The sequence below is a fragment of the Gigantopelta aegis genome, chromosome 9, assembly GCF_016097555.1.
Source record: "Gigantopelta aegis isolate Gae_Host chromosome 9, Gae_host_genome, whole genome shotgun sequence".
NCBI lineage: Eukaryota > Metazoa > Mollusca > Gastropoda > Neomphalida > Peltospiridae > Gigantopelta > Gigantopelta aegis.
In genome coordinates this window covers 34,584,788-34,598,486 of record NC_054707.1, presented here as the reverse complement: position 1 = coordinate 34,598,486, position 13,699 = coordinate 34,584,788, and the positions used below count along the sequence as shown (strand labels likewise).

General features: G+C 39.1%; 1 protein-coding gene across 2 annotated transcripts in view; it reads left to right on the top strand.

Annotated features, from left to right (window-relative positions):
• Nucleotides 1–12,571, top strand: part of LOC121381877 — a 23,481-nt gene extending 10,910 nt beyond the window's left edge. The window contains exons 1-4 of one of the 2 annotated variants that reach the window (XM_041511265.1): nt 4,531–4,756; nt 7,215–7,525; nt 10,835–10,954; nt 11,494–12,571. In XM_041511265.1, the coding sequence (XP_041367199.1) occupies nt 4,751–4,756; nt 7,215–7,525; nt 10,835–10,954; nt 11,494–11,722 (666 nt within the window). In that variant the 5' untranslated portion in view covers nt 4,531–4,750 and the 3' untranslated portion in view covers nt 11,723–12,571. Of the gene's footprint in view, nt 1–4,530; nt 4,757–7,214; nt 7,526–10,834; nt 10,955–11,493 lie in introns of those variants that run through there. The other variant, XM_041511266.1, reaches the window with a different exon arrangement.
• The last annotated feature ends 1,128 nt before the right edge of the window (nt 12,572–13,699 follow it).

Sequence of the window (13,699 nt, the reverse complement as noted above, 5' to 3'; positions counted from 1 at the left end):
ATTACTTCTCAAACGAACGTGCGTTTTTAGAACTATGAAAACTGCATTGTGGGATATTAATTAATAACCTGGATGACCAGAACAACTCCAGGTGTACAAAAATTAATATTCTAAATACCAAAATGTAAGTACTTTAATAGAGAAAAATACGTTGTAGTGTTTAAAAACTAGGGTATGTCACTTTAAGGAAAGGGGTGTAGTTCGGTGGTAGAGTGCTCGTCTGAGATTCTATAGGTCGCAGAATCGATCATCATCATTTGATGAATACATATTAAGAGTTGAACATCAGCCAGCTCCTATTGTTAACGAGGGATCCTATTGTTATCGAGGGATCCTATTGCGTGGTCTTCTATTGCATGGGCGTGGTGCAATACTGGAAATTCCCATCGCGCTATAAATAGATCGCGCGTCACCCCAGTCGGTTAGGCCTAATAAGGTCACCGTTATTAATGGTAGTGTTTGTTATTACTAGTATTTTACTTAATCTACTCGAAATTAGTTCACACAACGCTTGTTTAACGAACAGTGGTTTAATATTATATTTCGTTTGATGTATAAACGACGACCTCGATTTCAAGTGAGAAGAAAGCTGTTGTGTACTCAATCGAGGTCTCATATCTAGATACTCTCCACATCACATCGTGACCTGCATTGTTGGATGAGTCTTTTCTGGAGGGGTGATTTCAGTTTTATTGCTATGTAGTTAGAAATCTTTTTAGTGTATGATCGAACCTGTCATCCCTCTATCTGATAAATACTGAAACAATTGAAATGTATTTCATTTAATCTAAAATCATGCCAAGAGAAGGATGGAAGGGGTATTTGTCAGAGATTTATTTTAATCCAAAACACACAGCATCCTTTTCAGGAGTAAATAAACTGTATTATATTGTGAAAAAGGAAGGGAAATTTGATATTAGTTTAAACCATATCAAACGGTGGCTAGCTTCACAAGACGCTTATTCACTTCAACGAGCGTTACGATACAAGTTCAAGAGAAACATGCTTGTGGCCAGTGGACTATATGCACGCTGGGATGTTGACTTGGCTGATGTGCTTCGAATAATGAAGGTGTCAAATTCCTGCTGATAGCTATCAATGTATTTACAAGGTATCTATGGGTCGAACCTATGCAAAACAAAACACCTGAGTCCGTCATTAAGGTACTGGAGACGATTTTTGCTACTGCACCTCTCCCAGGGATCATAAGAACGAATAAGGGCCGTGAATGTAATAACAATAAAGTGAAAACTTATTTGAAAACCAAAGGTATAACATACTATGCCACTCAAAATGAGACAAAAGCTTCCTATGCTGAGAGAGTTATACGAACTTTAAAGGTTGCTATGTACAGATATTTTACATATAAACAGACTTATCATTACCTGGATATTCTACAAGATCTAGTGGACGGCTACAATCATAGACCACACAGCTCATTAAATCAACGATCACCTGCAGACATAGACAAGCAAAATGAGGCTAAAGTTTGGAAAGAACAATATATTGATCCTTTGAAAACAAAGACAAAAAAGAAACTATTTAAATTTAAAGTTGGGGATCAAGTCAGAATTTCACATTTGAGATACACCTTTCAAAGAGATTATCAAGAAAAATGGACTGAAGAAATATTTATCATTAAGAGCAGATACTACAGAGATGGATTTCCCATCTATCAACTGAAGGATTATGCAGATGACCCCATTGAAGGTAGCTTCTACGAAAACGAGTTACAGCAAGTCTTCAAAACGGACAATAACATTTGGAAGGTGGAGAAAGTGCTTAAGAGGAGAAAGAGGCGAGGTGAGAAACAGGTGTTTGTCAAGTGGATGGGCTATCCTAAGAAATTTAACAGTTGGATATCCAGTCAGTATAAATGATAGAGATTTTAGTAATTTGACTTAGTTTTTACCTGGACATCATGGGATCAACATCGTGTTCAGATTGTCAGAAGACGTTTTCGAGGAGGGATGTCATGCTCAGACATAGACGAAATATACATATTGTTCAGCAGCCTCTCTACTCAGGAATAACACCACCGCCGCTACAACCACCACCACCACCGCCGCCGCCACCACCACCGCCGCCGCCACCACCACCACCACAAGTACCATCCAGAGAACAATTTATCACTTTACCACCACCACCACCATCCAGAGAACAATTTATCAGTTCACCACCATTACCACACATACCATATAGAGAACAGTTTGTTACTTCAACACATGAAGAGCCGTTTTACTTTACTATACCTTCCAATGCTGTATTCGTGGGCCCGAGTGGATGTGGTAAGACTATGTTTATGTATGACATACTTCAGAAAGGACTCATCAAGCCAGTACCTAACAACATTGTCTGGTATTACACCGAGTGGCAGCCTCTGTACGACATTATTCGTGAGAACATACCACAGGTTCAGTTTTTGAAAGGTATCCCCTACAACCTTCATGATGACAACTTCTTTGATGCACGGAACAACAATGTTTTAATTCTGGATGATCATATGGCCGAGGCCAAGAATGACAAACGCATATCACAACTATTTACTCGTACCTCACACCACAAGAATGTAATTAATTTTTTACTGTTACAAAACCTGTTCCCAAGAGGCAAAGAATCACGTGACATTGCTCTGAACTCTCATTTTGTGACTTTGTTTAATTCACCAGTGGACAGACAACAGGTGAACTTGTTTGCGAGAAGAATTTATCCCAACAATACTGATCGTTTTATGTTAATCTACGAAGCAGCTGTTCAAAGGCCATATGGAAATCTTACTATCGATCTACGACCTTCTACTTCCGAAAATGAGAGACTTAAACCTAATGTTCTAACTACTAAAGACAACGTTTCTCAACAAGCTATAAAAGAACCACCAACTCGAGAGCTGCCTCAGTCGAGTAGTATCACCCTACCTGTGAGCATCACACACAACGCTGCAGGTGAATACCCTAAAGTTGGCAGTGAATTTAATTGTAGTGAGAGTGAACATACTTCAGAAATGCCTTCGTGTGACGATTGTGGTGTTATGTTTGAGAATAATCATGATCTCCAACGTCATGTAAAAACCTGGTGTCCAGAAAATGGAGGTGAACCTTTAAGAAAACGAGCTAGGCTGGATGAAAAATCGATGAACACTGATGTGAATAATTCCGAAGTTGATAACAAAGAATGGGAAGCTGCTGGTTTAACTAAGATGTGGAGGTTAACCTTGCAAAACTGCAAAGAACGCATTAAGGCAAAACGAGAAACTTTTGAAGATAAAGGCAAGTCTGAAAGATGGATTGAAAAGAAATTGGGAAAATGTTGGAAAGATACTTTTCTGAAGAGAATGGTTCAAGCTATTCAATTTGTGACTTATTTTAGTGAGGCACCCTTCTTTAAACCCATTATCGTCAAGTCTAGACAATGGACCCAGAGACAGATCCCGATATGCTATCTACCAAGATTGAATTGTGGATGAAACCCATTGTAAAAGACATACTATCGCATGTGGATATATCCGAGGCTGATGAGTTAGTCAGTGAGCAAGGTGAACAAAGTGATAATGACACAGACACTGAATAAACATTAATCTCTGTTGTTAAATGCATTGTGTGTATTTATATGTAAGATACTGTTGGGAGTTTCCCTCATTCCTGAACATGTAAAATAGGACTATGAGTGAGGAAATAAATATTATACAGTATAAAGTTTATGAGTTTTGTTATAATTTCAATGTATATGTAGCAGTATTGGTATAAAGTGCTCCTACTGGCAGTAGCTGGTGGGAATTTCCCTATTAGCTCAGTCAGGAGAGCGCTTGACTCTCCATACGAGGGTTCGTGGTTCGAATCCCAGCGTATTAGACTATGTAACTTAGGAGAATGAAAAGCTTGATATAGCACGACTTATGATACACCAATTGTGGGCAATTTAGTAAAAGTAAAGTTTGTTTTGTTTAACGACACCACTAGAGCACATTTATTTATTAATCATCAGCTATTGGATGTCAAACATTTGGTAATTTTGACATATAGTCTTAGAGAGGAAACCCGCAAAATCTTTCCATTAGTAGCAAGGGTTCTTTTATACGCACCATCCCACAGAAAGGACAGCACATACCATGGCATTTGGTATACCAGTTGTGGTGTACTGGCTAGAGTGGTTATAAGAAGTCAATCATCAAGAACTAACCGAGTTCAACGTTGTGGTGCTGCCTCAAACATAAATTAATTAATTAATTAATTAATTAATTAATTTAATTTAATTAAATATAAAAAAGTTTAGTGGTGGTTTCTAGATTGTAAATTTTATAATGGGTTTGGGTCATGGTCTCTTGGACAATATATTTAAACAAACAAAAATAAAATTCGCTTTGAGCAGGGTGGGTTGGACCACGAAAACCTTTCTACGCCTAAATCTATTTATTTATTTATTTATGCGAACCAACTGGCACGTGTCTATTGTATACCGCGTGTCAGTCCTTGAAAGCGATTTATTTTTAGTTTGGGCGGGGTAAACCGACGTGTATTCAGATCATTGATGTGAAAAGAAATCTGGTAGTTAATTCGCTTTCATGGTCATACCTTTAAAATCCACTCGTCGATTGGCTGATTCGAAGACTTCCTGAACTGAAAACATGTTAAAGATGCTTGAACACTTCCTAGTTTCGTAGTTCCGTTTGTTCTGCAAGGTGACGCGTTTCCCCCTTGTTATTTCATGGTGTTTTACGATCAAGTTCATACCGAACACTGTCAGTTTAAAGACTATGAAGGTAAGTAGTTGAGGATGCTTGTACTTGATGTTCATATGATTTGATATGATATGAAGTATTATGCATAAGCTTTTGTTGTTTTTTCCACTGCTCACTCGACATGTATTTATATCCATAGATAGTGCTGGGAGAAACCAGTAAGATTTGTATTCAATTATATTAATGGTGAATCTGTTTTACGTGTTTGTCAAACGTTTTGAAATGGAAATGTATTGCAATTCGTACAGTACGACGTAAGCTAATTTTAATTAATAGATCTAAAGGTGTTTTTTTTAAAATTAACAATGTGTTGTTGTTTTTTTATTTGGTATTATGTTACTTAAACGTAAAAATAAACTATTTAAAGTATAGTACTATGGATTACAAGCTTCATTTTTGTTCAGTAATGGATTATAAATGGAAATTACGTTGGTATATAAAAATCAGTGGTATGTATTGTCCTTACTGGAAAAATGCATATAAAAGATTTCTTGCTTTTAAATTAAAAATGTAACGGGTTTCCACTGAAGACTACGTGTTAGCATTACCAAATAACCGATGATTACTAATCAATGTGTTCTTGTGGTGTCGTTAAACAAAAACATTTATTACATCACCCATCGTGTCTTCGTCGCTTTACCAGTTATGTAGAGAATATTGTGTTTAACTAGTTTGAGCAACTAAGTTTGAAAATGTGTAACTTTCACATAATAAAAGTACTGTAAAACCAACGGCGGATGAAGGAGTTTTCTAGGGAGGGGTTGCTTTGAAACTAGTGGCGGATGACAGTTTTTATAAAGAATAACTATAATATTTTGGGAGGGTAGTAAACGTTTTAAAAGGGCACCTACAGTATTCAAATGTACACTAACATGTATTATCTATATGGTAATCTTTCTAAGAAATAACAATATTAGCAAGATATTATATTTTCCCCCACTACTAACCAATAATTGCATTCTATACATCTGCTAAATACTGGATTTTTCGGAGCACTTCGAATTTGGGGAAAAAAAGAAAGAAATGTTTTATTTAACGACGCACTCAACACATTTTATTTACGGTTATATGGCGTCAGACATATGGTTAAGGACCACACAGATTTTGAGAGGAAACCCGCTGTCGCCACTTCATGGGCTACTCTTTCCGATTAGCAGCAAGGGATATTTTATTTGCGCTTCCTACAGGCAGGATAGCACAAACTATGGCCTTTGTTGAACCAGTTATGGATCACTGGTCGGTGCAAGTGGTTTACACCTACCCATTGAGCCTTGCGGAGCACTCACTCAGGGTTTGGAGTCGGTATCTGGATTAAAAATCCCATGCTTCGACTGGGATCCGAACCCAGTACCTATCAGCCTGTTGACCGATGGCCTAACCACGATGCCACCGAGGCCGGTAGAATTTGGGGAGTGCGCACACTTACAACATTCTCCCTCTGGATCCGCGCTATTCAGGAAAATTATTTTTATTAAAATCGTTCTAAAGGTGTACTATCATGGATTATAAATGAAACTTATTAATTTCGAATAAGTGGAGTATATTTGTTTTTGTTTTGTTGGATTGGATTTTTTTTTGGGGGGGGATGTTCATTTGTTGTTGTTGTCTTTTTGTTGTTTTTTATTTGGTGGGATGGGGGTGGGCACCCGATATATGACAACAGTGTAATTGATTAGGTAAATGACTATCTGGGACAGCATTAATGTACATATTATCAGGTCATATGACTTTTGTTGAGCCACTATTCATATTAATACTCTATGTCTTTACGGGACGAAACGTAGCTCAGTGGTACAAAGAAAGAAAGGTTTTATTTAACGACGCACTCAACACATTTTATTTACGGTTATATGGCGTCAGACATATGGTTAAGAACCACACAGATTTTGAGAGGAAACCCGCTGTCGCCACTTCATGGGCTACTCTTTCCGATTAGCAGCCAGGGATCTTTTATTTGCGCTTCCCACAGGCAGGATAGCACAAACCATGGCCTTTGTTGAACCAGTTATGGATCACTGGTCGGTGCAAGTGGTTTACACCTACCCATTGAACCTTGCGGAGCACTCACTCAGGGTTTAGAGTCGGTATCTGGATTAAAAATCCCATGCTTCGACTGGGATCCGAACCCAGTACCTATCAGTCTGTTGACCGATGGCCTAACCACGACGCCACCGCTCAGTGGTACAGCGCTCGCCTGATGCGCGGTCGATCTAGGATCGATTCCCGTCGGTGGGCCCATTAGGCTATTTCTCGCTCCAGCCATATATCAAAGGTCGTGGTACGTGATATGCTGTCTGCATATAAAAGAACCCTTGCTGCTAATCGAAAAGAGTATCCCATGAAGTGGCGACAGCGGGTTTCCTCTCTTAATATCTATAAGGTCTATAACCATATGTCCGACGCCATATAACCGTAAATAAAATATGTTGAGTGCGTCGTTAAATAAAACATTTCCTTCCTTCCTATGTCTTTAATACAGATGGTTGCTACTCCTCTCCAAACACACGTGAAGCCATACGAAGCGCCCGCGAGCGTTGCATCTGAACAAACCTGCACTCCAGGATCTTGTGGCAAGTTCAACTACTACGACATTCCTAAATATTACGGCGGGCTGTTCAAGACCGAGTCTGAGATCCGCCAGGTGGAGAAGGCGTGGGGTTCGAAACACCGCAGGGAGTTTGGCAGCAAGTGGATGACGTTTTGGATCATGTTGCTTCACGGTATGAAGAGGACGAAAAGTTCTACGGTCAGTTCCAACCACTGGCACGATTATGACCAGTGCTGCCCAACGTAAGTACAGCTGGAGAACACCTTTTTGTTTTACAACAGCCTGTCATTTTTCATTTCATTTCAACTTATTTTCGTGCTTATATCCAATTAAGGTTCAGTTATCTGGGCTGTCTGTCCAGGGCAGTGGGTTAGTTATTAGTTGTTAATGGTTAGTGAGAGAGAAGAGGGTGTAGTGGCCTTACACCTACCCATTGAGTCGTTGAAACTCGCTCTGGGTGGGAGCCGGTACCGAGCTGCGAACCTGTACATACCAGCCTTATATTCGATGGCTTAACCACGACACCACCGAGGTCGGTAACCGCCTGTCTTTAAAGATCACTTTATAATCACTTTAGATTAGCAGCAAGGGATCTTTTATATGCACCATCCCACAGACAGGACAGTACATACCACGGCCTTTGTCACACCATTTGTGGAGCACTGGTTGGAACGAGAAATAGTCCAATGGGGCCACCGACGGGGATCGATCCTAAACCGACCGCGCATCAAGCGAGCGCTTTACCACTGTGCTACGTCCCGCCCCTCGGCTATTGGATGTCAAACATTTGTTAATTTTGACATAAAAGTCTTAGCTGAATCGAAAAATGCTAAATTGTTCCATTAGTAGCAAGGTCCTTTTTATATGCTCCATCCCACAGACAGGATAGCACATACCATAGCATTTAATATACCAGTTTCTTCGTGTACTGGCTGGGTGGGGAGGGAATCGATAGCCAGTATCGATCGGGCTTTTTTTCGGGGATCCAGTCCCAAAGTGTGGGTGAAAACCGTGCATATATAAAAGATCCTCCATGCGCGCTTCCAAATTTTTTTGCATAAGATTTTTTTTTTTTTTTTTTTTAACGGCTTCGAAATTGAAACTGCCCTGAAAACACAGTGTTTAGTGATTAATATAATGGATTTATCTCCTTGATTCTGGAGGAAGAAAGTTTTGACACCATACCACCATTTGTGGTATTATGCTGTGTAGCATCTTAATATAGTTCATTTTAGGAAAGAGTTCCTCATTAAACAAAATACAAAATTCTGAAATGCCTGTTGATGATTACAAGTAGGTTGACCTGCAGTATTTAAATAACGCAAGTTTAAAGTTACTTGTTATATTTAATACTAGCTGATAATAACTGCAAGTGGTATACTGCCACTTGTAAAACAACAACATAAAGCGATGCTCCAACATGAAGGTGGCATCGTGAAAATGTTCGTGGTCGACCTGTTTATTTTTTGCAAGGTAGTTGTCAAGGTAGAATACTTTCTAAAACTAGTAGTCACGTGGCCCTCTCGCTATTGTATTTAAAAAAAAAATGTTCTTACTAGACCATAGTTGTTTTGTTTGTTTATTTGTTTGTTTTGTTTGTTGTTGTTTTTGTGGGGTTTTTTTGGGGGGGTTGGTTTTTTTGGGGGGGTTTGGGGTTTTTTTTTGGGGGGGGGTGGGGGGGGGGAGGGTGGCAGATGAATTCTTGGAACGAATGAGCATACCTAAAACTAAGAAGAGTATTTTCTTTAAGTTTCTATTGTTTTTACAAAATGCCACCTTGCGCCCCCCCCCCCCCCCCCCCCCCCCCCAGCTACGGCCCTGTCTGATTGAAACATTAATTAAACTACATGGAGTAATTAATTGTAGTGGGCAACATTATAGTGTAATGCATTTGGTGTATTTTGTACGTGTCCTTTTTGAAACGATTCACTTCCTTCTAAGAAAATCCTGGAGCCGCCCTTGAGATATAATACACGTTATGCACTATTTCAACTAGGAGGTGGGGTCAAGGTCAGTCGGTATCTAGGGATCGAGGTCAGTTGGTATCTAGCGCTCGCCAGGTGTGCTTGCGTTGTGTGACGGAACATGCTCTTATTTTTTTTTCGCCTGTGGCGATATTTATTGTTTTAGAGGGCCGTGTGCAGTTCCAATATGCACTTAAGCCCAGGTGGGCACTTTGTTACGTAATACCTCCGCGAGTGCGGTTTTTACGACCGTGATTTTGGCGACTAGGCGACAGTGAGTCTAGGCTTCTAAGAAAGAGATGCCGTCTTGGTCGCTGTGGAAATATCACTTGTAGGTATTCGATGCCGCGATGTACCCCCAGGCGATATTCGGTTTTTTATGATAAATAGCTAGGGTTTTAGAGATATCGGGGAGAAACATAGGAAGGCTGCAGGGGAAACGGACGTCGTCAACTGAACGAAATATATAAGTTCAGTCCGGACGTGGTAATTATATATTATTTCTGCTCTGTGTATAACCTTGATGTGATTGATGTGACTTTAAATATTTTAATACTGTATTATACCAATATTATTTAGACGGTGCTGCCGGTCATCTGACGCAGTAAACTGTAGGCTCACTGTCTAAATAATTATTAAAGCTTAACCAGTCATCCTAGAGGACCTAGGTAAACTGTAGGTTATTGTCTTTATTGTGATAGGTACCAGTATAAATTCTGTGTTACAAGGTTACTGAATGAGTAGTTAATGGTTAATTAAAAATTAACCAGTTAGGAATAGAGTTGTAATTCCTTTATTAATTAAGTTCCCCTGGCAGCGTTTCTTAATTATCACACGTTACTGAATGAGTAGTAAGGGTTAATTAAAAATTAACCAGTTAGGAATAGAGTTGTAATTCCTTTATTAATTAAGTTCCCCTAGAAGCGTTTCTCAATTATCACACGTGTGGGTGTTGTGTTACGGTGAAGTGATTACAATATTGTGTAAACTAGACACCTAGAGATTAACTAATTAAGTGATCAGTTCTGAGTTGTTATTATTTGTTGTTGTTAATTAACTACTGCGGCAGTACATTTGTCAGCGTAGTATTAATACAGATTCCAAAGTGTATTGTGTTTTGTTGTTTTCTCTAGTGAACTAAACGTGCTATAATAATATATACTTTATACAAGATCTTATCTCTGATTATACCTAGACGAGCCACGCGGGTTTTTGAACTGCCCGTTACAGAGAGATCTACTAGATATACAGTTAGGAGAGATATTTGGATAATCGTGTTTCATTCAGTTACGGGTATTGTAGGATCCCCGTGACACGTTGTATGGATCCACCTCAGTGGGCCCGTTCTCGGATATTTTTTTTTTTTAATCGTCCCAAACAGTGCCCCTTTACAGGTATATCAGAGGCCGTGGTATATGCTGGCCTATCTGTGGGAAAGTCCATATACTAAAAGATTCCTTGCTGCTAATGGAAAAATGGTGGCGGATTTCCCCTGAAGACTACACGTCAAAATTACGAATCCTAAATAGTGTTTCAACTCGGTTTACGCTGGAAGCTAAATAATATTTTTTTAAATTGTGTTTACAGGACATACGATTACGTCGCTTACCAGTCGATGATAAATATCTATGGACAGCGAAAATTCCTCGTTCATCTTAGCATGCTAAATCCACCAAAGTATCAGTGGATTCGAACTGGAAGGTGCCAGTAAGTACAACTTTAAAAAAACCCCTCAACTCCACTTCATTCCATTGCACACCACCTCACACACCATTTCATTCCATTGCACACCACACTATATATACACTACAATACATACGCATACACAAATTAAATACACATGCACACACAAATGTATACACACATATACACATGTATACATTCAGACACATTCTCACATAGAGATACACTCGCGGTCACGCACGCACGCACGCACACACACACACGCACGCACGCACACACGCAGAGAGAGAGAGAGAGAGAGAGAGAGAGAGAGAGAGAGAGAGACAGAGAGAGAGAGAGAGAGAGAGAGAGAGAGAGAGAGAGAGAGAGAGAGAGAGAGAGAGAGAGAGAGAGAGAGAGAGAGAGGGAGGGAGGGAGGGAGGGAGGGAGGGAGAGGGAGAGAGAGAGAGAGAGAGAGAGAGAGAGAGAGAGAGAGAGAGAGAGAGAGAGAGAGAGAATGAATTAAAATTATGCAATTGTATTTTCTTTTGTAAATGTTATCTTTTTTTTCTTCTTTTTTTTAGCTCAGCGCCACACTTTTGTTACGGAACTTGCAGGATAGAAGACATCACCTTATTCATGCTCGTGTTCGACATCAGTAAATACCCACCATTCTCGTTCGATGCGTTTTCCGTCCGGGGATACTGCTCTTGTAAAAGCTCCTGGGGTGTCAAACACGTTCAGCCAATCACAGATGAATTGAAAACCACAGATGAAGTCAGTTATAAAAGCAGTAAAACTGTTAAACTGTAAATTAAATCCCGACCACACCGATAGGTCCCAGTGGCGGATCTAAGGCCCACCCCCACCCCCTAAATTTTGCGACAGTTAATATATATATTTTTTTCTTCTTAATTTTTTCATTGGAGGCTCCCTAAATGGATTTTCTGGATCCGCCACTGGGTCATCCCGGAATTATGATCAGATTCCAGATCCATATTTTAAATATTTTATATGATATGGAAAAAAGAGAGTATTTATTACCGTGACAACCGTAAACAAGTTAAAATTATAATGTTTATAGTATTCCGTCCCTGTGTCGAGTATGTGTGCTTGCAAAACATAACTGATAATGCTGACGAGTCCAAATGAGCGGCTCCGGTGCAATGATGAAATAGCCTTCTTCTTTATTGTGATGTTTAGCATAGCTTCAGTCAGTTTTAAACAGATTAGAGCAAAACTGTTTTGTGCTCATTTAAACTGTTAAACTGTAAACAGTGTGTTGCATAGCATTACAAGTTAAAATGTGGCACATTATAGTATATATAATTTTCTCCAGCTGAACAAAAGGACAATATATATATATACTCTTCAGAAAAAGTAAGGGAACCTGAATTATTAATGTTAATATCAACTATTAGACCGAAAACACGTTTTGACCACAGACATCCTAGTAAAGAACATTCAGGTCCGTTTATCAACACACCGAAACACATTCCATAGTTTGCATGTGCATCACGCAGCTGCCCCGTAAAGTGCGTGGGGTGTCATTCTCGATTTTGACAATTTCCAGGAAGGTTGATTAATCACTGTGGAACATTATTTTGTCAATCTTTTTCATTCTGTTGATTATACAGTTGTTTTTGTTTTGTTTTTAGTCATTTTTACTCTGACCCCAATCGTTCTTCCTTCAAGATCTTTGGTGGTGATAAAAACTACTGTAATACTGAACTACCGGTTGTAATGTTTGCCCAGTTAATTCACTATTATCATATACCATTCCCCACAGCTAATATACCTTACAATTTTGTTAATTATAAATTCTTAGAGTTCCCCTACTTTTTTAAAGAGTATATACATGTGTGTGTGTGTGTGTGTGTGTGTGTGTGTGTGTGTGTGTGCTGATATACTGGGGGGTGGGGATGGTAATTGATTTTTTTTGTTTTGGAGGGGGGGGGGGGGGTGGTGGTACTGGAGGGGTCGGGGGTTTGTTCAAAACAAAAAACACCGGTATTGTAGTTTATTTCAAATTGTAAGGTATAACAAAATTACGTTCACAAGCATTTATGCGAATACAAAACAGTCAAAGGCAAACTTTTAAAGAAGTATTTGAGCTTGTATTTCACATTTGTACATGATGTTATAATATGGTAACCAGAGAATGTAACTTTAATCTTAAAGGCGTAATATATGAATATAGTAATTTCTATGGCACAAAAACGCGTGTTAACTGCACCATGTTTCATCACAGGTGGCTTTAGTGGACGTCAGCTCGAGCAACTACACATATACCCATATTTAATGTGGCAGGAAGGGGTTGGGGTGGATGATGAAATTAATCTAAAGGGTTTTACTATGACCCAAAGATTATTTTCAGTTTTCAGTTTGTTCATCTAATTTAAATGTCTCTTTCATGTCTCCCGAAACCTAACAGCAACCCCTATTTATATTTAGTAAACATTCAAATTTACGCAAGACAGATTTATAATTACTTCAGCAGATGGTATTAACAGTATATGAATAATGCTTTTACTAGATTTTTGTATGTATTTTAACTGGTAAAATAAACAATTGCTTCTGAGAGAGTTTTGTGTGTTACTGGTTTTTTCCATGGTGTTAGTGATCTGGGCCCCGTTTTACGAAGCGATTTTAGCACTAAGATCACCTTAAGTGCATTATGTAGCTATGCAGTTAAGGTGATCTTTGCGCTAAGTTCGCTTTGTAAAATGGGGCCCTGAATTGTCCAAGCCTTTCAACCCACGCCATAGCGGGTAGCTTAAAACTACATTC